The 22652-nt window shown below is 49.8% G+C and overlaps 2 protein-coding genes across 5 annotated transcripts; both read right to left on the bottom strand.

The window, feature by feature from the left end:
• Positions 1–1737: 1737 nt before the first annotated feature.
• LOC120824111 (protein-glutamine gamma-glutamyltransferase K) lies at positions 1738–14269 on the bottom strand. Of its 4 annotated transcripts, none has more exons than XM_078107683.1 (15): positions 14072–14114; positions 13088–13169; positions 11658–11964; positions 11397–11588; positions 7801–8052; positions 7465–7583; positions 7273–7380; positions 6781–6958; positions 6101–6239; positions 5795–5987; positions 3808–3961; positions 3444–3728; positions 2998–3158; positions 2783–2919; positions 1738–2686 (listed from the first exon to the last, which is right to left on the bottom strand). In XM_078107683.1, exons 3-15 carry the CDS (start codon positions 11935–11937, stop codon positions 2542–2544), a joined length of 2343 nt encoding a protein of 780 aa, XP_077963809.1. In that variant the 5' UTR covers positions 11938–11964; positions 13088–13169; positions 14072–14114; the 3' UTR covers positions 1738–2541. The 4 variants fall into 4 exon arrangements, with proteins under 4 accessions (XP_077963809.1, XP_077963811.1, XP_077963808.1 ...); XM_078107685.1 differs by having other exon boundaries at positions 13088–13159; positions 14072–14108; XM_078107682.1 differs by lacking the exon at positions 13088–13169 and having other exon boundaries at positions 14072–14269.
• Positions 14270–15457: 1188 nt separating this feature from the next.
• rabggta (Rab geranylgeranyltransferase subunit alpha) lies at positions 15458–21724 on the bottom strand. Its single transcript, XM_040169182.2, has 17 exons — positions 20638–21724; positions 20411–20451; positions 20186–20296; positions 19708–19832; positions 19437–19624; positions 19077–19337; positions 18799–18882; positions 18648–18730; positions 18464–18559; positions 18066–18171; positions 17933–17984; positions 17421–17509; positions 17224–17312; positions 16625–16741; positions 16435–16548; positions 16273–16360; positions 15458–15809 (listed from the first exon to the last, which is right to left on the bottom strand). Exons 2-17 carry the CDS (start codon positions 20411–20413, stop codon positions 15661–15663), a joined length of 1755 nt encoding a protein of 584 aa, XP_040025116.2. The 5' UTR covers positions 20414–20451; positions 20638–21724; the 3' UTR covers positions 15458–15660.
• Between the last annotated feature and the right edge of the window lie 928 nt (positions 21725–22652).

Raw genomic sequence — 22652 nt, 5'->3', positions numbered from 1 at the left:
CCCACGTTCTATAGGTCCCATGTTCTACAGGTCCCACTTTCCCAAGTTCTAAAGGTCCCAAGTTCTACAGGTCCCACGTTCTAAAGGTCCCACGTTCTAAAGGTCCCATGTTCTACAGGTCCCACTTTCCCAAGTTCTAAAGGTCCCACGTTCTAAAGGTCCCAAGTTCTAAAGGCCCCAAGTTCTACAGGTCCCACTTTCCCAAGTTCTAAAGGTCCCACGTTCTACAGGTCCCAAGTTCTAAAGGCCCCATGTTCTACAGGTCCCAAGTTCTGAAGGTCCCAAGTTCTAAAGGTCCCAAATTCTAAAGGCCCCATGTTCTACAGGTCCCAAGTTCTAAAGGCCCCATGTTCTACAGGTCCCACTTTCCCAAGTTCTAAAGGTCCCATGTTCTACAGGCCCCATGTTCTAAAGGCCCCATGTTCCACAGGTCCCACGTTCTACAGGTCCCACTTTCCCATGTTCTACAGGTCCCACGTTCTAAAGGTCCCACGTTCCCAAGTTCTAAAGGCGCCATGTTCTAAAGGTCCCACAATTTGTGATGTTGGGACGTACCAACAACCTTCCAATGGTCATATATTTCGGGTTGTGCTTCTGTGTAAACTATAAAGCAGCAGAGAAACACAGATCTGGACATTGTGTCGCTGTGGAAAGAGGGAACGGGAAGCAGAGCAAGACAGAAATAATTGAACACAACTCGTCAGAAACTCAGACAGTGCAACTAAATATGCAAACGCGTGTGTGCTTTGGTAAGGAACTAAAATGTAAATAAACGCCTTAGTAAGCTTGAATCTTTGACTCTTTGGTAACACCGGTTTGTGTCTCCTTGTTAGTCATGAATTGTACAACATGGCACCGTGTGCACCCGCCCGAGGAATCTGTACTTCTTCCGACCCGCAGGCGCCATCAGGTAATCACCAATAGAGGCAAAACAAATGCAATCATCTATGCCCCCCCCCCCCCCCCCCCCCATCTTACCCACTGTTGAGGTTGGGTGCAGAATATAAACGATGAGCGCTCCGCTTCATGAACACAGCAGGACGTCAAGTGTTTACATTTAAAAAGGTCATCAAGTGTAAAACGCCATCATTACCTTTAAAGGCTTTGCACTCATCTCAGCGAAGAGACAAAACATGTCGACTCGACAGCAAATAAAGCGTCGGTGGCGCTCAAAGGGTATTTTCAGGTTCATACTTGTATTTGGGGTTTCTACTAGAACACGTTTACATGCTTATTTTTTCTCATGCTCCATCTGTCTGAATACACCTGGATCCACCACCTGGCTGATACGCTTCGTTTGAGCGCCTGTCCCTTTAAGACCGCCTCCCTAGATTGGCTCTGATTGGCCGTCCTGAGGAGGGTGGGTATTTTTCGACCAGCCTGCATGTGACCCGAGCAGGGGGGGGGGGCGTCCCCTCAACGCACGTCTAGCCGACGCTGATTTCCCTGAAGAATAGACGCAGCGGCTTTCCTCGATACGCCGCCAACGCCAACCAGGCCCACGTCTCCCGTGACCTTTGATACCGTCTCACCCGCCGCCTGCGGCCAATCACGGAGCAGCTCGGTAATTGGTGCCACTTTAACCCAGGTGGTATCAATCTCTCCTCGTTAAGAGCCAATTAGCAGTCAACAGATATGAATTACAACGTGATCCCCTCAGGAGGCGTAACGCAAACACGCATATTGTTGATAAACAAGAAAAGATTGAAGTGACAGCAGTAATTACCCAAGAAGAGATTAAACAGTAAACAACTTCTTATTGTCTTATATGAACCACAGAAACAATAATTAAACAATCTTCTGAGTAAACAAACCAACATTGACTCGAGGAAATCACACATGAGGAGCAGAGGAAACGAGCTCCACCACCAGTTTACATTCAAATCACATGCCAACATTCTCTTAATATTTACCTGATTTTGTCCTCATCAGTTTATTCTTTTTTTAACATACATGCACACTTTGTGTCCGTCGCCCTAAAAACACGCTTTTAAAAGTGAAGCCAATGCTTCATGTGTCAAAGCTGCATTTTCTCTAATGTCCACCAGGGGGCGACTCCTCTGGTTGTGTCACTCATGGCTGCAATAAAACAAGATGGTAACAAACAAATAAAACACGGTAAAAAGTTAAAGCTGTAAATGGACGGATGGCATTTTGTGTTACAAATATCATGCAGATATTATGATGATTATGTTGATGATTTTGACCAAGATAAAAAACCTGAGGTCTGTGACTCCACTTTACACGAGGTCGTCCCAGGAGGGACGTAGCTGACAGATTAGCATTAGCTCTGTGGTGCTAAGGCTGTTAGCCGGCGGTCAGTCGGTACACGGCTCAGCGGTCTTAATGCTACACAAGTTCACCAACTATCTTCTAAATGTCAGTCTTCACGATGATTACTGCGCCTCAGCTTCAAGTGTCGCGCCGTTCACTGTGAAACCCGTAAAATCCCTCCTGACATCTTCAGAGTACCGCTTTCCCGTTGTCACCGAACCCGAGGCCGCATTTGGAATCGTCTCGGTGACAGCTGAGCGTTCTGGATCACTTCTGCAGCACCGTGATGTCGGCCACGCCGTGGACCTGCGTCAGCTGCCTGCAGTCCAGCGAGGCCATGAGCTTCCTGGTGCCGGGCAGGGACGGGACGATCTGCTCGGTCAGGGACACGGATGCATGACTGCCGATGTCTCTGAGGGTCGGACAGGAAACGGCGGTGTGAATGGCGGGCGCGAGCGGAGGGAAACAGATCAACAGAGAGAACAGCGTTTTCCCCTCCTCGCCTCACCCGTAGCGGATCTTTCGAGCCGGGACGAGGCCCAGTCCTTCCACGTGGAATATCACCGCTTTCAGCACTTGTGGGAGCGGGTTGGTGAATGAAATCGTCACCGCCATCTTTTCTCCCACCGTCGCCGCCCCGACGGGCTGAAAACAAATCAACAAATAGGATCAGAATTTTTTTATCCGCATCGTCTTTTCACGTTGCGAAGTTGTCGGGCTCACCGTGATGACGAGGTCGGGGGTGCGGAGGCGGAAACTGAACTGCGTGGCGAGGACCTGCTGCGTTGGTTTGACCCGGCCCGACAGCGTCAGCATCAGCGCCGCCTGGTCCACCAGCTGGTCCCTGTAGAGCTGGTAGTCCAGACTCCACTCCAGACTCTTCACTGCACAGCAGGGAGCCAACGTGTCTTTACCTCCTTCTCTTTGGGCTTTATTACAAGTAGCCGTTTGACGACTAGACGCCACCACCACTCGTTTTGGTCAGTTAGCTTAGCTTAGCTTAGCCAGAATGCTGCAATACTTAAAAACCAAACCAGCGACCAAAGTGACCAATCGATAACTTTTTAGGCTTTTTGTTTTGCTGCCTTTTAAACATACAGAACCAAACATTTACTGCACTGTAACTTAATGCGACGTTCCTCGTTCCTCTACGAATAAGCCCCGCCCACCTTCGCTGGGCTGCAGCTCCACGTCCAGCACGTCCTTCCTGACGGTGGCCTTGAGGACGCCGGTGTAGTACATGACGGCCGCCGCGCTGTGCAGGACGAGCGTCCGCGGCTCCGAGCTGCTGTTTCTCAACGTGATGCTCAGATCTGCGTCGCCGCCCATTCTCGGCCCGTCGCCGTCCATGGTCACCTCCAAGGAGACGTCCTGCGCCAGCGGGCTGGAGAAGGCCTCAGCTTTTGAGCCGTAGCTACACGCCGTCTCCACGGCGATGCGCTCCTCCTCCAACCCTGAGGACGACCACCAGGCGATGAGTCACTTCAACGCGAGAACGGACGCCTCGGCAAAACCACGTGTTCTCTTTGGTACCTTCGGCGTGCTTGTAAAGGTGCGTGATGTCGTGGCGCTCATCGCTGCCGACGGCCTTGGTGCTGATGAAGTGGCCCACCAGGTTCTTCTCACTGTAGATCTGACCGAAGGTCCCATTCGCCTTCCTCTGCCAGTAGATCTTATCGCTGTTCACCTGAGAGCGCACCGATGGAGAGAGAGTTGGCGGGTGGGAGGAGCCACACAACCTTTGATGTCTGCCACATGTGATCAGCACGCAGCACACGCACGACGCGTCAACGGGAGACGACCGGAAGGCCTCCTCTTCACCCCGTAGGTCAAAGGGCGTCTGACTGATGGATAACGTGAGCAACGACAGCAACAATCCGTAAATGTGTTATGAAGAAATGAAGGTTGAATATCCTGAAAACGTTACACTTTATTTCATTGTTCATTTCTCACTAAGAAGGAAAATCCTTTCAGTGTGATTTTTGTTCTCAAAGTAAAAATAGGAACAAGTTTGAGGAGTTTGACAGCGTTTACATGTCGGACTTCAACTGTTGTTCTTCTTCACCCGCCAGTCGAAACAGATCTGACTGACGAGTGAAGGATGACAGCAGAGTGTGTGTCTGTGAGTGTGTGAGTGTCTGCGTGTGTGTGTGTGTGTGTGTGTCTGCGTGTGTCTGTGTGTGTGTCTGCGTGTGTCTGCGTGTGTCTGCGTGTGTGTGTGTCTGTGTCTGTGTGTTTGTGTGTGTGTCTGCGTGTGTCTGTGTGTGTGTGTGTGTGTGTGTGTCTGTGTGTGTGTCTGCGTGTGTGTCTGTGTGTGTCTGTGTGTGTTTGTGTCTGTGTGTGTCTGCGTGTGTCTGTGTGTGTGTCTGCGTGTGTCTGTGTGTGTGTGTGTGTCTGCGTGTGTCTGTGTGTGTGTCTGCGTGTGTCTGTGTGTGTGTCTGTGTGTGTGTGTGTGTCTGTGTGTGTGTCTGCGTGTGTGTGTGTGTGTCTGTGTGTGTGTGTCTGTGTGTGTGTCTGTGTGTGTCTGTGTGTGTGTCTGTGTGTGTGTCTGTGTGTGTGTGTGTGTGTGTGTCTGTGTGTGTGTCTGCGTGTGTGTGTGTGTGTGTGTCTGTGTCTGTGTGTCTGTGTGTCTGCGTGTGTCTGTGTGTGTGTGTGGGTCTGTGTGTGTGTCTGTGTGTGTGTCTGCGTGTGTGTGTGTGTGGGTCTGTGTGTGTGTCTGTGTGTGTGTGTGTGTGTGTCTGTGTGTGTGTGTGTGTGTGTGTGTGTGTGTGTCTGTGTGTGTGTGTGTGTGTGTGTGGGTCTGTGTGTGTGTCTGTGTGGGTCTGTGTGTGTGTCTGTGTCTGTGTGTGTCTGTGTGTGTGTGTGTGTGTCTGTGTCTGTGTGTTTGTGTGTGTGTCTGCGTGTGTCTGTGTGTGTGTGTGTGTGTGTGTGTGTCTGTGTGTGTGTCTGCGTGTGTGTCTGTGTGTGTCTGTGTGTGTTTGTGTCTGTGTGTGTCTGCGTGTGTCTGTGTGTGTGTCTGCGTGTGTCTGTGTGTGTGTGTGTGTCTGCGTGTGTCTGTGTGTGTGTCTGCGTGTGTCTGTGTGTGTGTCTGTGTGTGTGTGTGTGTCTGTGTGTGTGTCTGCGTGTGTGTGTGTGTCTGTGTGTGTGTCTGTGTGTGTCTGTGTGTGTGTCTGTGTGTGTGTCTGTGTGTGTGTGTGTGTGTCTGTGTGTGTGTCTGCGTGTGTGTGTGTGTGTGTGTCTGTGTCTGTGTGTCTGTGTGTCTGCGTGTGTCTGTGTGTGTGTGTGGGTCTGTGTGTGTGTCTGTGTGTGTGTGTCTGCGTGTGTGTGTGTGTGGGTCTGTGTGTGTGTCTGTGTGTGTGTGTGTGTGTGTCTGTGTGTGTGTGTGTGTGTGTGTGTGTGTGTGTGTGTGTGTGTCTGTGTGTGTGTGTGTGTGTGTGTGGGTCTGTGTGTGTGTCTGTGTGGGTCTGTGTGTGTGTCTGTGTCTGTGTGTGTCTGTGTGTTTGTGTGTGTGTCTACAAACCTCGGCGAACACGAATGGACTGTCGTGTTTGAGGAAGACTTGACCGTTGCGGACGGCGGCGAGGGAGGCGGGGCCACAGCGGTAGGTGCCCTGGCTGGTCTCCTGGGGGGTGGAGTCGACGGCCTGCCAGCCCCCGTTGCCCGGGGGCAAGTCCGGACGAGCCATCCAGCAGTCGTTCCACACGTGGAAGTTCCTTCATGGGGGGTCGGGGGGTCGGGGGGGGGGGGGGAGGGACCTCGTCAGGCTCAACAAAACCGGAGAACACGAGACGCGTCACGGCCGCACGGCGACGGCGTCATTACGAACCAGATGGAGTCGCGGTTGAGTTCGTCGATGGGGTCCAGGCTCTCGTCCAGGTACACGTCCGTCGTCAAGGAGACGTCCGTGTCGTGAGCCGAGCTGAAGTTGGTCACGGTGCGACTGGGAATGCCAAAGCAGCGCAAGACTGGAGGGCAAGCAGAGGTCAGAGGTCAAACGCCTGCAGCGTGGGATCCTACATTACTGTCCCTGTCAGAAGACGTCACATGGTCAAACACACACACATACATACAAATACATGTTAGATATATATACAAATATCAATGTTTGCTTATTATTGTCTCTGTTACGCCGCGTTCACACCAAACGTTTTACTCGCCGACTAGTTGTTTCGCTTTATTCGCCCCTGAAAGGGGGCGTGGCTTGTCTCCATTACTCGACGGTTTCCGCTATCCAGCACGGCAATAAATAACCACAATGTCTGCTCTTTATTTGTTGTGTGAATTACACAAACGTCGGAACCGCAAACGGCGTTGTGTTCGGGTTCATGACGTCATCCGTCGCCTTGTACTTGAAGTGCGTCTGGATGACTGCGGCTTCCAGTTTTTGCACAATTAAAAATGTTATATGTACTAATCTGTGAATGTGTTAACGCTAAAATAACTAATTCAGATCTGACCGGCCGGTTCGGATTGAATCGATCGCTACGGTTGCGGTGGCGTGCTGACCTGTGGTGAAGACCCCGGCGAACACCCAGCACTGGCCGAACCGCACGGGGGCGCCGCCGCCGTCGTGGTACTGCTTCAGGATCTCGACGCTCCCGCTCCAGACGGTCGGACTGGTTCCGCCTGCGTAGTCACCTGACCAGTTCCCCATCACGACTCCACCGTCATCACTGGAGTTGATCTACGTGAAGAGAATGAGGAAAGAGCTTTGTGTGCATAGCATCATGATAAGAGTCGCTGATTAGCGCTAAGACGCCCTAATGGGGAATGGTTGTACCCATCAACCCCCCCCAACAACAGGAATGCCAAAGAGTCGGAGCACCGCCAAGATCAATAGGGTTCGTCCTCTGGGGACAATGAACGTTTGTGCGAGAGGTCGTGGCCATCCTGCCAAAGGTGTTGACATATTAAAGCGCCCTGCTGATCCACACAGGTGTGGAACTTGTTGACCCGATTCAGGGTCCCCAGGGTTCTTGAGCGGAACAGGAGTCTCACCATTGCCGAGATGACCCGCACCACGTTGACGGGGTCGCTCCACCCGGACGCAGGGGTGCCACTCTTCTCCAGGAGGTAGACGCAGGCCGCCAGGATCCCGCCGTTGAACTGAAACGGCCGACGGAGGAAAAGGGAGGGGTGAGTTCATCTGTCCCGGTTAGTGCACCTGCAGGGCGACGGAGCGCCCCTCACCTGTCCGTAGCTCCACGTCCGCACGCCGATCTGGTTCTGAGTCCCGTAGTAGATCCGCCCGATGTCGTTCAGGACGTATTCCTGCCGCTCGCTTTCAGAGTCCATGAACACCGAGTCGTCTGAGGAGAAGGAACCAGAAGACGTTCTACTCATTTGTGCGTCTGTGGAGGTTTGTACTCTTTTTCAGACACTTCTGTCAAATCCTGAATGTTGCTAAATGCTAAATGCCAGCATCCGGTTAGCTTAGCTTAGCATAATGAAAGCAGAAGGAATACTTTATTTGGACCAATCCCTGAGTACGAACCAAAGACGTCAACCTCTTGTCTTTTGCTTTACCTTCGCACCAGGGGTTGAACAACAGGAAGACGTCGTTGGCCGCGTCGTGTTTGGAGACGCCCACGCCGTTGCCGCTGTTGGTTTCCACCGTGAGCCGATACCGGCCGATGGCGGCCGTGGGCGACGAGTTCACCGACAGCATTATCTTTTCGTCCACCTGTTTGACCACGGTGGCCTCCCAGCGGTCGTCAGCCAACTCCTCCACCAGCGGGACGATCACATGGGTTCCCTTCGCCACGGTGGGCAGCTTCCCTGAGGAGGCGAGAGGAGGGACTGTAACACCTGGAAACGATCCTTCACACCCTCACAGTTCATTGGTTACATCACTCGTACCCGCAGTCTGTCTCCTGGGGTATGTTTGGAATAAATATAACAGAGTGAATCCTAAATGTGGTGTCCTGACAAGTCACGATCTGACGATCTGACTCCTGAAGGTTGTGTTCACGTTCCAAAAGTCATAAAAGCGGCGCTCGATTTCGATCATCTTGCTGAACCAAACATGCGAGCATTTTGTCCTGCAATCATACTCCAGAGGAAGAATCACGCTGGATCTTTGTGGAGGGAACAAGATGAATGACATCATCTCTGCTTTCTGCGCTCCATCCACAGAGGCCCACCGAGTGCAAACAGAGCCCCCAGCAGCGTTGCCATGGCGATCGGCTGAGGGCCCCAGCATCATTGAATTGGTGGGCTGCTGCAAACATAAACTGGTCCAAAAATATTCAATAAACCAACTCGGTTTCCAACATTGAACTCTGTAGAGGTGATTGATGGTGATTGATGGTGAGAGGGGAAAGCTCAACCCCGGCTTGTTTGATGGACAGATGTGACAGCGTCATCAGACTCTGGCTGTCCATCACATATGAATAAATAATAAGTACAGCTGCGACTGCCCCGGGCCATGGAGTAGTTAGGCCCATGAAATGTCCCCATGCCCCCCCTCCCCTCGCCATGATCTAAGAGGCCACACACCGCCTGCTCCCAGCAGAGCAGCAGCTTTACACTTCCAGCTCTAAGAATAGCGACGTCCCCCCCGGACAGAGACACTGGATCTCAAACCACAAAGTCACAACGATCCACAACTCTCATTCGAACGTTAGAAGAAGCCACCGAGCCGCTGTAGATCGGCTCTGATTCCTCTCAGAATGCAGCTTTTGAACCTCGAGAGTGATGGTGGTTTAAAACTGGTTTAAAGACGTCCAGGACGTCCAGGACGTCCCGTCACGCTGCTCAGGCTGCTTTTCATCCAGTCCACAAACCAGGAAAGAAATCCCAAAGTAAAGTCATGTGATCCACATGAAACACAAGTGACCGTGTACCGATTGAGTCACTCTAACCCTCTTCATGTATTTCATAATCGTTTCATAAGTCTCTCCGGTGGGTTTTAGCCCCCTCCCCGCCCCCCCAAGGAAACACATTATATATAAATAAATGTCCAATTCCCAACTTCCGATACGTTTGCTACTTTAAACCCTCGGTGTCGCGCCGTGAACACGAGGTCACATTTCATGACGGCTGCTTCTGTGAACCAGACGGAGTAATTACAGCCCTCAGCTTCACTTAATGTCACACACAGCTGTGTAATGGCACGATCTATTATTGGTGTGCGTTTGTCGAGGGAGGGGTTGGGGGGGTCGCTGGCAGACTGGATCTTCAGAAGGAGCGGGACTGAGGACCCGGCATCCCTCTGGAACATAGCAACCAGAACTGTTACCATAGCAATAGTAACCACAAATCTCCCCCCTTCTCTCTATCTGTAAAACCAGGCTGAACTTCTCTCTGGTCCATCACCTCTCATCTCCCGAGGGGGGGGATTCAAATCAATTGTTTTCTTTGTTCGTTTCTTAACCGTGGACTCGTCTCGTTGTCTTTGTTCATGTTGATGTGTAACTAGAAACATCTCATGGGGAGTTCGCTCAGTTTGAGTGAAAACCGTTAAATTGAGCTGCTTAAGAAATCTCATTAAAATGTATGTATGTGTACATATTATACATACAGTATACATGTACAGATTCCCCCCTACAGCTTCTTCTCTACAGTTTCTTCTCTACAGTTTCCCCCCTACAGCTTCTTCCCTACAGCTTCTTCTCTACAGCTTCCCCCCTACAGCTTCTTCTCTACAGCTTCTTCTCTACAGCTTCTTCCCTACAGCTTCTTCTCTACAGCTTCTTCTCTGCGGCTTCTTCTCTGCAGCTTCCTCCTTGAAGGTTCCTCTCTACAGCTTAATCCCTACAGCTTCTTCTCTACAGATTCCTCCATGAAGCGTCTTCCATACAGCTTCCTCCATGCAGCTTCTTCCCTACAGCTTCTTCTCTACAGCTTCCCCCCTACAGCTTCTTCTCTACAGCTTCTTCTCTACAGCTTCTTCCCTACAGCTTCTTCTCTACAGCTCCCCCCCTACAGCTTCTTCTCTACAGCTTCTTCTCTGCGGCTTCTTCTCTGCAGCTTCCTCCTTGAAGGTTCTTCTCTACAGCTTAATCCCTACAGCTTCTTCTCTACAGATTCCTCCATGAAGCTTCTTCCATACAGCTTCCTCCATGCAGCTTCTTCCCTACAGCTTCTTCTCTACAGCTTCCCCCCTACAGCTTCTTCTCTACAGCTTCTTCTCTACAGCTTCTTCCCTACAGCTTCTTCTCTACAGCTCCCCCCCTACAGCTTCTTCTCTACAGCTTCTTCTCTGCGGCTTCTTCTCTGCAGCTTCCTCCTTGAAGGTTCTTCTCTACAGCTTAATCCCTACAGCTTCTTCTCTACAGATTCCTCCATGAAGCTTCTTCCATACAGCTTCCTCCCTGCAGCTTCTTCCCTACAGCTTCTTCTCTACAGCTTCCCCCCTACAGCTTCTTCTCTACAGCTTCTTCTCTACAGCTTCTTCTCTACAGCTTCTTCTCTACAGCTTCTTCCCTACAGCTTCTTCTCTACAGCTCCCCCCCTACAGCTTCTTCTCTACAGCTTCTTCTCTGCGGCTTCTTCTCTGCAGCTTCCTCCTTGAAGGTTCTTCTCTACAGCTTAATCCCTACAGCTTCTTCTCAACAGATTCCTCCATGAAGCTTCTTCCATACAGCTTCCTCCCTGCAGCTTCTTCTCTACAGCTTCCTCCCTACAGCTTCTTCTCTACAGCTTCCCCCCTACAGCTTCTTCTCTACAGCTTCCTCCCTACAGCTTCTTCTCTACAGCTTCCCCCCTACAGCTTCTTCTCTACAGCTTCTTCTCTACAGCTTCTTCCCTACAGCTTCTTCCCTACAGCTCCCCCCCTACAGCTTCTTCTCTACAGCTTCCTCCCTACAGCTTCCTCTCTGCAGCTTCTTCCCTACAGCTTCTTCTGCAGCTTCTTCTCTGCGGCTTCTTCTCTGCAGCTTCCTCCTTGAAGGTTCTTCTCTACAGCTTAATCCCTACAGCTTCTTCTCTACAGCTTCCTCCATGAAGCTTCTTCCATACAGCTTCCTCCCTGCAGCTTCTTCTCTACAGCTTCCTCCCTACAGCTTCTTCTCTACAGCTTCCTCCCTACAGCTTCTTCTCTGCAGCTTCTTCCCTGCAGCTTCTTCTCTGAAGCTGCACAGATCGCTCATGTCGCTGAACATTTGAAGGAGACCACTGACCTGTCTTCAGCTCCAGGTGGAGTTTGTCGGCGTCCTGGCGGAAGGGTCGGGACAACGTTATCCACATCTGGAACGTCTGCCCCCTGCGGATGACGAGGTTCTCACTTTGGAAGCGGTCCGTGTGGTGCTCCCTGCGGTTCGCCCCCGATTGGCTTTTCATCAGGTCGATGGATTTCACCGTGAGGAGGACGTCTGCGAGGAAACAAAGTGTGAGAGCCGTTGTGTACTCACGCGGCCTACGCACGTGGAGGCGGCGCTTACCGTGGAGCTCGCTGCTGTCCGTCCCCGGCTTCTCGGCGTTTGGCCCTTCAATCCCGCCCGTCTCGTCGCCCCCGACGATCAGAACGTCGGTGGCGTCATTGTCGCTGGGCCTCGGGCAGCAGCAGGGGCAGACTCTACGGAGCCATCGGCCGCACGCGTTCCCCTCCTCGCCAGGCTTCTCCTGCGCCTCCTCCTCTCCCCTCCCAGAGGCTCCCTCGCGCTCGGGGGCGGGTGGAAACCGCCCGAGGTCAGGGAGGACCGGCTCAAGAGGAACCCTCATGAGGAATGCCGCCGTGCACAGATTCTCCTGAAGGACCACATTGTTTTCAAGCACCTCAAAAGGTCGGATTCAAACTACCACAGAGAGCTGATCTCAATCAAGGAGACCAATATTATTAATATGACAAAAGAAAAAGGTCAATGATTTATTAAAGGGGCTCCCGGCCCTGTTAGATGAGCCCTGTGAATTCCTTCCTCAATGGATCACGTTTAAGACGTTGTTTATCTTTTCAACCATTTATCTTTAGGTTTAAATACCAGCTAAATCTAATCTAGCCATTACTTTTATATTACTTTTTAAACTGAGTTTGAACAGCACCACGCAGTGTTTGTTGTGACATTAATAAGCCTCCTACCCACAAATTCAACTACAGTGCAGGTATTTTAATGATGTAATATATTACCTATATATATTTATTTATATAAGTAACACTATCGTTGCTGCATGAGGAGGATTTGTTCCTCAGCTCTCCTCATTCAGAGGATTGTTAGGAACTCGTCTCTCATTCACTGACGCTGAATCTAATGTGAGGACTAAAACGGGCAGTTCTTACACCGAAGGTTAGATTCCCCGTCTTCCTCTGCCTCTCCTCTCATTTCTTCGTCTTTTCTGGCCTCGATCTCAGAAATGCTACAAACCCCCTGAAGACCCTCTGGAGACCCCCCTCCTTCCACATGCAACTTCATGGCAACGGTGACTCTGTGTGTTTGTTGATCCGGTGAAGCAACATCAGGGCAGATAATGACTCCACATTCATGAGTGTGAGAGAATAAATCACAGGAGAAAGCTCGTCATGTTCTGCCTCAGGCAGCTGAGGAATGTTTACAGTACGCAGACGAGGCCCAGAACAGAAACTAAATCAAATAAATATGCAACAACCAGGAGAACTGGCTGCCTGGCGGTAAAGGTAGCGGCTGTTAAAGAAGCTGCGCCGCAAATATTTGGGTGGCAAAGAAAAAAATGGAAAACACACACAGATCACCGTGCAGAGATGTCTGCACTTCACCAGGAAAACTAGGAGGGGAAACCGGAGCCGAAGCTGCCGACATGAAGAAGTGACCTGCCCACTTCCCACATGTCTTTACATGCCAGGATTATCCCACGTGTGTGCTACGGATTACACCAACAGAGCGAGCGTTGAGCTACACACCTGAAGAGTGGAGCCAAGTCTCTTAAAGCTGCGTTCTCCCTCTTGACCACCAGGGGGGCGACTCTTCTGGGCCTATAGAAGTCTATGAGAAAATTACTTCTCTCTTAAGTGCTTGATTGGGGAAACAGCGGGAAACACAGGGGGAAACAGGAGGAAACAGAGGAGGAAACAGAGGGGGAAGTAGATGGGGAAACGGGGAAACAGAGGGGGAAACGGGAGGAAACAGAGGGGGAAACGGGAGGAAACAGAGGAGGAAACAGGGGGAAGTAGAGGGGGAAACAGAGGGGGAAACGGGAGGAAACAGAGGAGGAAACGGGGGAAGTAGAGGGGGAAACAGAGGTGGAAACAAGAGGAAACAGAGGGGGAAGTAGATGGGGAAACGGGGAAACAGAGGGGGAAACGGGAGGAAACAGAGGAGGAAACAGGGGGAAGTAGAGGGGGAAACAGAGGTGGAAACAAGAGGAAACAGAGGGGGAAACAGAGGAGGAAACAGGAGGAAACGGGTGAAACAGAGGGGGAAACAGGAGGAAACAGAGGAGGAAACAGAGGGGGAAACAGAGGGGGAAACGGGGGAAACTGGGGGAAACATGGAAAACTAAGGGGGAACCAACCGCCAACCACAATCACATCATTCCCTGAGAAGCCATCACACAAACGCTGACTTCTTATCTGATCCTGAGCCAATAATGCAAAAGTTTCCCTCTGACTGGTTTGATGAAGCGCTCGGAGGTCGGAGTCGGGAAGACAAGGGGAATGTTTCAGTGAGGGAAAATGATCCCTCCCAGTCGGAGAGTGTGAATCCATTCGGGGAGCAGAACAGCTTCACCAAACGGAGAACTTTCCCACTGGTTCTTGCTTAATCCTGACACCACGACACACAGCAAAACCTTCCCTTTCATTCTTCCTACGAAGATTCGAGATTTCAACGAGTTGAAACGAGTGATTCCTAAAAGACAGATGTGTAAACAGCTGGATCAGACTCACGTGGGGAAGAAGTCTCCTGATGATCTGCGTGTTGCTGCGTCTCGCGCTGCGACTTCAGACCTCCTTTAAATACCTGTGAGGAGAGACACGCCCCCCCGCCGCCCCGGGGCCCCGTTCACCCCCCCGGCCGATGAGTTCCTCCTGTCGTGAATGTATAACGTATGACAACAGGATCATTGGTGAGAAACTGTGCACTGAAGAGGTTAAAGAAGTTGATTCTTGGATTTCGATACGAGATTTCATCAGTAGATCAATGATGTTGAGATGAGGATTTACATTATGAGTTAAAAAGGCTTTATTTTATTTAACTGTGTAACTTTGTATACATTTCTAGAACATGAATATGGCTATTTAATAAAGCCAGGTTCCAATTTTTTAAAGTAATAACTGAGTCTGTGAATGAGAGCAAACCTCCAGAATGAAGGAATGAAGCTCCTGACTTTTGGATCAGAGTGAGAAGAAACTCATTTAAGGAGAAGTTTAGTCACAAGACACGACAGGTGAAGAACGAATTAAAGAGTAGAAATCAACATGAAACTTCATCACTTCATCAGTACATCAAGAGGAGCGTTTATTGAGTTATTACATTCATTTGTTTATTTCATTTTTGCATTTAATTTTTATTGAAAAATGAAATGACGTGAACGTAAACTAACAGCTAAATGTTTTTTTCTCTTAGGTAGTGACTCTCCTTAATTAAGGGTGTTGTTGTAAGCAGTTATAGTAATGCTCCCATTCACCCGTTCATGACGCGCAGGTTTCAGAGGCGCAGGTGCCTCTGAAGCAGCTGAATGGAATGCAGCCATCGACGGCACCTTGTGGGCGGGGCCACTCCCTCGCTCCGCTTCGCTGAAACGTAAAAAGGCAGCGCCAGTCATCCGCGTCGACCGGTCGGGTTGCTCTCTCCCACCCCACCTCCTCCCCCTCCTCCTCCCCCATCTCCCCCCTGCCGTTGCGTCAGTGAGAAGGATGTGCAACACCTGCAGAACGTGACGCAAATGTTGAAAATAAACAAAAGGCGGGAGCGGCCGATCCGACCTCACCTCGAAAACTGGACTGGAGGAGTCTGGGATTGTGAGTCTTTGTCCATACTGGGAGTCTTTGTCCAAACTGGCAGTCTTTGTCCAAACTGGGAGTCTGTCCATAAAGGTTCATGGTGCCCGGAGGATGAACCCCACAGTCCTCCTGCAGCACCGCTGGGGGGACGGATGAGTTTCTTGGTGTGGTTTTGGTTCATGATTCAGTTTGAAGCGTTTACGTGTCTCAACGAGTCTGAATGAGACGATTAAACGGAAGATTTAGAAATGATGAAACCTGATGAAGCTCGACGCACCTTTAGCGTCACCTCATGAACTCATTGCACATCTGCAGCCGAACACAAGAGGCTTTTGTGAAGGCAGCGACACAATGTGTGCGCTTTTATTACTGGATCGTGACTTACTGTGCAACAGTAGAGTGTCAAATATTTTAAGGCGTTACACAACATTTCAAATAAAAAAAAACATGTGAAGGAAACTTTCTCAAATTAAACCGTTCTAAAGCAACAAGCCACAGTCCAGTGCCCCCCTACCCCCCCCCCCCAAGAACAATCACAGCAGGAGGTCGACCACCGAGGGCAGCAGCTCCGTCAGCGCCGCCTCCACCTCCTCCAGCCCGCTGACGGGGTTTCCACGGAGATCCAGGCGCTTCAGCTTGGGGCAGGAGGCCAGCGGCCGCAGGTCGGCCAGCGTGGAGATTTCTGGGCGGTGCTGGGTTAAGGGGCGGGGCGTTCGCACAAGGAAGTGAATAAATTCTCCTAAATATTCAAATGGAACCAGAGGATCTGCACGAGGAGGAAAACTACTACTTCTCAGAAGAAGAAGAAGAAGAAGTAACCAGAAGCTCCGGTGTTCGTTGGGTATTAAATCACGGTTTTTATCAAAGGAGTCTGGTGTTAAAGAGAACAAAGAAAACAGCTTCACTCAACGATAAAGAACGCTATAAATGCAGGAAGTTTGTGTTAAAAAAGCAATTACATTTTTTATATTTGCATAAGAGAATAATTATTTAGGTAAACCTTTGATCAGGTGATTTCCGTGGTGCCTAATGGAATAATTTAGTCCTCAGGTTTGACGCGTGTGAATCCTTCTCCTCCACTCATTAATTACTAGTTTCTATGCCCGTATTAGACGGTCTTAGCTCAAATCCACATCGAAGGATACTGTTATTCTTCAAGAGGACTTCCTCCAGTCTGGGAAGGTGAAAGACGCCTTCCAGATCTTCTATCAAGTTGTTCTCAGCCTCCAGGACCTGCCAGCGGAGAAGAAACAGTTTAATCACAGGGACGGCGGCTCAGCGAGGAGGAGATGATGGGATGTTCTCACCTCCAGGCACTGCAGCATGGAGAACTGGGGGGGCAGTCGCTGCAGCTGATTGGACGACAGGTTCATGTGGGTGACCAGTAACAGCTGGTCCAGGTGGCATAAGGTGGTGAGCTTCTATTCGGGGAGAAGAAGGACTTGTTACATGGGAGCAATGAGCAGATTAGATCCATCGGTGTGATCGTGAACCCGCCTTGTCGGAGATGCTGAAGACGCGCACTTCAGCGTACTCCATCTTCAGGACCGTGTTCTCAATCATGAACTTGCTGCACAGGTCGCTGTAGTACGCAGAGCGCATGAGGTCCACTTCCTGAGGGGAGACGGCGATGTCATTACCTGCTCGCCGCTGCAGGCTACGAGGGTCCAGGAGCTACAAAGGGGACCTCCTAACCTCCTTTCCTACGCACTTCTCCCTGACCTCTGTGGGAAGCGTCGCAGGGTCAAGGAAAGGTGTGAAGGAGAGGCGACGAAAACCTTTCACTGAGCTACGCTTCATCGCGTCCGTGACGTCACAGCTGCGTAGCTCGATCGAGCGATCGACACAGAACGAAGCTACTAAAGTGTCAACGTCTCAGCATCTACACGTTATGAACACGTGAACACGTCACTTCATCGCCTCAGTGTGCGTGACTTTAAATGATGCCGCCACAAGGCATTGTGGGAGGCAATTAGCTACTCATCAATGCTAAATGAAGCTCCAGTGTTCCCTATGCTAAAGGAGCTCAAGGAAGGGTCATCACGAAGGACACTTCCATGCTTCCTAACTAAAAAGCACAGTAGCACATCGCTCACTCTCAGCGTCTGGAAGTGAGCCAGCGTCTCCTTCTCGTATCCCAGAGGGTCCAGCGCCCTCATCAGGAGGATGATGGTGAGCAGGCACCCTGCCGATGGAGAGCCGTGTTAGATTTATATATAATGTAGAAGTTGTTGAGATGTCCTATTTAGGAGCTAGGAGGCTAGGAGGCTAGGAGGCCTTTGAGGACACTCACACTTGTTGAGAGGCTCCAGCTCCTGCAGCTGTTTGCAGGACTGCAGCTCGGACTGTAACACCGAGGTCTTCTCCACCGACAGCTCGCTCCTACGCACCGAGGAAGCACTTCTTAAATACCCACAATGCATCACAAGCACCTGGTCTATCGATTACAGTAGAAGTAAAACAAAAGATTCACATAACACACAAATAATTATCACGGTTATGACGAATTAATAGTACATAAGATGGCGTTAACGACCAGTACTGATATATACGTGTATGTTCATATGTATTTAAGTATATATATATATATATATATATATATATATATTACACTGACACACTTCCTTTCTGTTGTATATTGGGATTTTCTTCACATATTTTCTTAAATAGAAGTACTCTGGACTACTACACTGGTGTTTATGGTGCTATAATGTCACAAGTATAAATGTAATATTTATTTTGTATATTTCCCCAGAACCCTTGAAGACAGTATTCACATATTTTTTTTAAAAGCGTAAAAGGCACCTGAAAAGTTCCTGATCGGTGGCGGAGTCCCGACACCAGCTCTCAGTCCGACCTGCAGAGGTGAAAAGGGCAAAGTTCAGAGCGCGTCGAGGCGAATGAGGGCGGGCGCGTAAACGTGTCCGCCGCGCATCACCTGTGTACAGAGCGCAGTCCCTGTGGGCGTGTCTCTCCATCCAGTGAACCGTCAGGTTGTGTTCGTTGGTGACATCACTGATGGTCCCGGGAGGAAGGTCACAGATCTGAGGTCACGGTCGTCAAGGTCCAAAAGCCCCAAATAGGTCTCCTTTGTTTTATCATCATCATCATCACACGGGGAAACAAAGAGCCACGATTATGAACAAACTCATCGCTGCCATCAGTCGCCATGACAACGGATCCTTTCAGCCTCCACTGAATCAATTCCATTATTGTTTAACGGTGAAATGAGGAAGCAGCGTGACGACACAAAAGCTTTTTAAAAGAAAAATGGACCCAGCGAGGTCGGGGTGTCAAACAGCTGTTGATAATAATGCATGTGGCGGAGAAGGATACCCACACCGGGCTGTGCTTGAAGCGCGGGGGGACGCTCCTCCACTCAACCGTCTGCGGCTGACCGTCCAGCAACAGCATCAACCCGCCGGGCTGCGCCTTAGGAGAAGGAGCCGAGTGGTTAAACGCAGCAGACGGGAAGCGTTACGTCCTTTTAAAAAAGACCAGAAGAAGAGAAGCGGCTCACGTCGACGGGCCTGGAGAAGGCCACGGTCACGGTCTCCTCCTCCCGGCTCACCAGAACACAGCTGATCATCTCCTCGCGCTCCGCTGGGACAGACAGACAGCCATCAGACAAGAGTACAACAACCACCCGACAGGTGGAGGGGAGGACTCACCCCTGCCGAGCAGCCAGCGGTAGTAGAACCAGGCGCTCTGGTCATTCGGGTCGGTGAAGAAAGCGTTCTGCACGAGCTCATATTCTGAAAACAAAATGATTAATGATGATAAATGTGAGTAAAGCCCAGCAAGTTGCTATGCATTCTGGGTAAGCCCCTTGAGCCACGTCTGCAGAGACGCTCAAAGAGCCCGACGGGGAACCATAGAAACAGAAGCGGACCCTGTGGCCACGACACGCCGCCACACTGCCCCCTGCTGCCGGGCTGCTGCAGCGCACCTTTCAGGAGCTGCGCCTCGCAGACGCGATGGGAGTGGTTCTGCGGGGAAGCCGGCGGGGAGGAGCGGGGGGGCGGTCGGCGCGGTGACGGCAGGGGCTCGGGGGACTCCGGGTGGAGCAGCGGCAGCAGCGTGCTGCGGTAGTGCCAGCTGGAGTAGTTGGAGAAGTTGGAGCCGATGAGGCGGTCGGTGAACGCCAGCTCTCGATCCACCGGCACGCCGGACTTCTTCACCACCATCCGGCGATAATCCCAGCAGTGGACTGGAGGGGGGGGACCAATATGTTGTTCCTTTTTACTGCGTCTCATTGTATAATCTTACCTCGTCTTACCATTTCTCATCTCTCTGCTGCGTTACTCACAGTTGCGGTCGTCAAGGCTCAGGCAGCGATCGCACAGGCCCAGTTCTTTGGCCCAGTCGGGTCGAGGCAGGCGGGTGGAGACCCAGCCCCGGTGGTGCCAGCTGCCGTAGGACTTGGGATTCACTTTGAGACAAGACTCCAGGAAGGACAGCTCGGCCTCGTAAATCTTCTGCACCTCATCCTCGTCCCTGGAAACGGAAAGAAGAAGCTCACCTCCTGTCCCGCCTCGGAGGACTCACGGGCGGAGAGTTAAAAAAGGTGGTGTTCTCACTTCACAGTCTCCAGGTGCATCAGGATCTCTCGTCTGTAGTTCCACAGGGTTCCAAAGTCAGGGTTGGATGACAGCAGCTGCTGGGTGATCTGGAGAGCGCCGTCGTCCCAGACGCCCTCTTTCCTCTGGCACACGGGACAGACGGAGGCAAGACAGACAGACAGACAGACGCAGGGAAAGGTGATGTGACAAATGAGCACAAGAAACAACCTGAACTGCTAATACGGGACCACTTAGTCAGTGAAATGTAATATTGTACTTATAGTCCGTCGTGCCCAATAAAAGATGCCGCTGCTGTTATTCCTTATTTTGAATGATCTATAAATACTTTTTGAGAACTGTCGCTGCTTTTCAACGCAACTTTGCGCAACTACTCTTCTTTGTTTGCGTTCACGTCATTTATATCGTCATGTATGACAATATTCTACTATTATGTGACAATACAGCGTGATGCTGTGGGGCCGACGTGTGGAGGAACCTTAGAGAAACAGGCATCTCGTGCAGCCACGTAAATCTTCAGCTTCTTCTCCCTCTCCTTTCTCTTCTCCTCCTCCTGCTGGGCTGTAGACTTCACCTTCACTCGGCCGTGCTGTCAAAGAGAACAGTAATAATAATCACTCCATGTATAATAATGCCACCATGCAATAAACATGTATGATATATATATCATGCCATTTATGACATGTATTTATTATGATCTCACCATCCTTTCACAGTGTGCAGGACACTTCCTCCAAACAAGTTCTGTTTAAGAAGTAAAAACAGGCGTTACATCAAGGTCTTTAAAAATGACAGACAGACCTGTGTCTGCAGCTAGCATGCTAATTAGCCACACACGTAAACAACACAACAACCGTCATTTCATTCAACACATCACGTATTTATAGACGCGCAGTGAACGCGACACACTTCACATCACGGGACACGAACCTGTTTTTAATCGGCTTCTCGTCTGTTTTTCACGCTGTGGTTTGATTCGTCTTGTCACTATCGGGATCGCTGACAACTACAATTCCTCACTTCCGGCTCATGAAATCTACGTCACAGAGAGCGTCATTTCGTGGAGGGGATTCGTCGCCATCTAGCGGACAAAGTGGGGAAATGCGGTAAATCAGAAGGGGAAGAAGTATTCTAGTTTAACGTGATGGTTAAATGTATATTTACTCATGCGTTCATCCATTTTAAACTTCTTTACTTTTCAGCTTTATGATACAAAATATAAATCAACTAATACTTGATGGTTATTCATATTTGATCCACTAATAATACTAATGAAACAAAAAGGGAAATAATAAAAAAACAAATGATAATCTAAACATTACATTACAGGTCATTTTAGCAGACGCTTTTATCCAACACTTTAAACACGTGGCTTTTTCACATTTTGCCTGGGGAGCAATTAGGGGTTTGGTGTCTTGCTCAGGGACACTTCGACATGGAACATGGGGCAGCCTGGAATCGAACCACCAACCTTGTGCTTCCCTGTACACCTTCTCTAATCCCTGCGCCACGACGACATAATGTCATCTGACAAATTTGGTCCTCTTCTTTGAGCCTCTCTGCTTCAGGTCTTCCTCCACCTCCACCTCCACCTCAGCCTCTACCTCCACCTCGGCCTCTGGCACGGCCTCGGCCTCCTTCTGCTTCTGCTTCTGCTTGACATGTGCTTATAGTGGTGCAAATCTGAGCCGTGGTTTTGCTCCTTGAGTGAAGGTTTTGATAATTGTGTAATACTTTTGATTTTAGTGTTTATCCAGTCGTAAAAAACTGTAATGAACAACGCTATGATGTTTTGAGCATGCAGTACACCAAGAGGTTAACAAGGTGCTCTCCTGCTGCTTGTTGACAGCTGAGTTCACCACTCCAAATCACACGCACAAACACAACTAATCATTTCTTTCCAGATTTAGAGTAAAGAGAGTGAGTACTTAACTGAACCACATGTTGTGTCTGTTTGAAAACCTTCTTCTGTTGATAACTTGGGGATTCTTTGGGGTAAACAGGATGTCTGTGCAGCAAATAGGGTTACAGACGCGCTCCTTAGCGCCTTCTATCGTCAGGGAGTTTGAAAAGGAACAAACTTCGGCCTGTTGTGTTCAAAAATGAAGAAACGCCGGACGGACAGAGGTCATCGCTGATCAAAAGGTTAAAATCAAATGTATTTAATAAAGGAGATGGCGTTGTGGTAAAAAGAACATCTCAGCTGAGGAGCCGCTGGTCTCAGCAGCCAACAGGCCCCAGGTCAGTCCTTTGACCATCCCTAGTGCCCGTCTGTCGCCTCCACCAGCCAACTCGAGAACAATGGTTCCTACAGGTATTTATAGCAATGCTTAAAGGTGTCAAAGTTAGTGTCCACACCTCTGGGAGTGGTCTTCTGGTGAGTTCAATGTAACTCGGATTTCGAATGATCCTTAGTCAATATCAGTGCTTGTGCAAGTATTACATGCATGCATTCCAGTTGATTACATTACATCAAATACAATCATAACTGCATTGATATTATTCTACTACAGTGCAGAATTACACTGGTTTTACAATATTGTCATTACTTTATGAATTACACAGTTTCAGAATCATGGCTGTATTCTGGTGTACACTATATGCATTTGTATTAATTTTATGAACCGGATCGTCTATTTGTTTCTAATATCCTACAATCCATCCCTTTACACCAATTTTGGTGTAAAAACTAATCGGAGGGATCGGTTCATCAAATTCCTCAGTTTTGTCAGATGTGTCGTCTCTATTTGTTTAGCATAACGTTCGATCCAATATGATACGCTTGATATTACACATTGTAATCATACGATGTGCATCTGGACACACCTTGTTAACTTGTACCTGGCACAGAACAAAAACTCCCTCGAAAACCCCTTTTGGGAATAAAACGAGGAAGAAATCTGTCGGAGAGATTGAAAGATGTTCTCCCAGGATTTAACATTTCA

The sequence above is a fragment of the Gasterosteus aculeatus genome, chromosome 8, assembly GCF_964276395.1.
Source record: "Gasterosteus aculeatus chromosome 8, fGasAcu3.hap1.1, whole genome shotgun sequence".
In the NCBI taxonomy this organism is placed as follows: Eukaryota; Metazoa; Chordata; class Actinopteri; order Perciformes; family Gasterosteidae; genus Gasterosteus; species Gasterosteus aculeatus.
This window is presented reverse-complemented; position numbering and strand designations above follow the sequence as displayed.

What these genes read in the sequence shown, in the direction of transcription:
- LOC120824111 (XM_078107682.1), bottom strand. Translation starts at nt 11,937, where the DNA reads ATGAGGGTTCCTCTTGAGCCGGTCCTCCCTGACCTCGGGCGGTTTCCA. An exon ending in CGCCGGGGTCTTCACCACAG is followed by an intron (nt 6,240 to 6,780) that starts GTCAGCACGCCA and finishes CTTGCCCTCCAG; the next exon opens with TCTTGCGCTGCTTTGGCATT. An exon ending in CCTTTACAAGCACGCCGAAG is followed by an intron (nt 3,729 to 3,807) that starts GTACCAAAGAGA and finishes GGTCGTCCTCAG; the next exon opens with GGTTGGAGGAGGAGCGCATC.
- rabggta (XM_040169182.2), bottom strand. An exon ending in CGAGGCGCAGCTCCTGAAAG is followed by an intron (nt 18,883 to 19,076) that starts GTGCGCTGCAGC and finishes TTTTGTTTTCAG; the next exon opens with AATATGAGCTCGTGCAGAAC. An exon ending in GCTGGAGCCTCTCAACAAGT is followed by an intron (nt 17,313 to 17,420) that starts GTGAGTGTCCTC and finishes CTCCATCGGCAG; the next exon opens with GGTGCCTGCTCACCATCATC.